Below are 1,209 nucleotides of genomic sequence, written 5' to 3' on the forward strand. Positions count from 1 at the left end.
CACACTATCAATGTACTGTGTTAGTTGAGTTTGTGCATTTGAAAGATAAACTTGCAGATTTTGCAACTCTACTGTTGCTCACATATCCATACATTTTGATTTAGCACAAAGAAGTTAATTTTGTTTGATTATTTGTGTGATATAAAGTAATTCGACACTTCTTTCCTTACTTGTAATGGCAAAGCTATTATGTGGCATTTTATTATTACTGGACTATGCTGTATGCGTTAAATCTCATGAGTACTATTATCTTATATGTTTGTCTTATTATATTCATTTCTTGTGCTCATTATTTCATTTATTTTCCTCTCTTTAATTTCCCCTTTCTTTTCCTTGTTACTCTCATTTCGTAGAAAGTACATGTTAATATGTATCCTTTTTCACTTGAATGTGTTTTCGTTAGTACATACATTACATACTGTATCAGAGTATAGCTACGTCTTCATGCAGGTAGGGTATGTACAGCAGCAGAGTTTGCACAACTGGGAAAAGAAGTATATTCAACCAACATGTCAGACAGATCCACTGTGGTGCAGTCAGTGGACAGTTGTAAGTAACATCGTAAATAGTATAATAGATAGCATCAATTGGAGTGAAGTACCATGAATAATAGATAGTGTATTGTCAATTGGAGTGAAAGTTGACCAACTGAGATTATTCAGAGCTGGAATTTTTATTGTAGAACAATACTGGTCAGACTAATGAGACAAACCTTTATCTTGATCTGAATGCAGAACCAGCATGGATACAAGGATATACTGGAAATGGAATATTAGTTGGTGTCGTGGATGATGGTAAGATGATGTAATCATTCTCATAATCACATTACTCATTTTTGTGTAGGAGTACAACATACTCATACTGACCTAAGGAATAACTATGTAAGTGTATTTGTGATATAATTAATTGTTTTATAAATGACTGTAGCATATCATTTTTATATTCTAGATCTTCTCTCTCTCCCTCTTTTCTATACTTGTAGGTGTCAGCTTATAGTTATGATTTTAACTATAATGTTAGTGACCCATCTCCTGTTGGAACAGATTCCCATGGAACTGCTTGTGCTGGTGAAATTGTCATGAGACGTGATAATAATGTTTGTGGAGTAGGTGTAGCTTATGATGCCTCTATGGCAGGTAAGGGGAATTATACTTCATCCATTCATTCCCTATTAATTATGACAGGTCTTCGTTTATTGGGGGGAGCTAC

General features: G+C 34.2%; 1 protein-coding gene across 1 annotated transcript; it reads left to right on the forward strand.

Annotated features, from left to right (window-relative positions):
• Positions 1–682: 682 nt before the first annotated feature.
• Positions 683–1,136, forward strand: LOC105316320 (neuroendocrine convertase 2-like; the record flags this gene model as incomplete). Its single annotated transcript, XM_011411153.1, has 3 exons — positions 683–794; positions 844–881; positions 983–1,136. Coding segments are annotated over 3 exons (304 nt in total), but the record flags the coding sequence as incomplete, so codon positions are not given.
• Between the last annotated feature and the right edge of the window lie 73 nt (positions 1,137–1,209).

The sequence above is a fragment of the Amphimedon queenslandica genome, unplaced genomic scaffold (genome assembly GCF_000090795.2).
Source record: "Amphimedon queenslandica unplaced genomic scaffold, v1.1 AMPQUscaffold_1732_Cont26261, whole genome shotgun sequence".
Taxonomy (NCBI): domain Eukaryota; kingdom Metazoa; phylum Porifera; class Demospongiae; order Haplosclerida; family Niphatidae; genus Amphimedon; species Amphimedon queenslandica.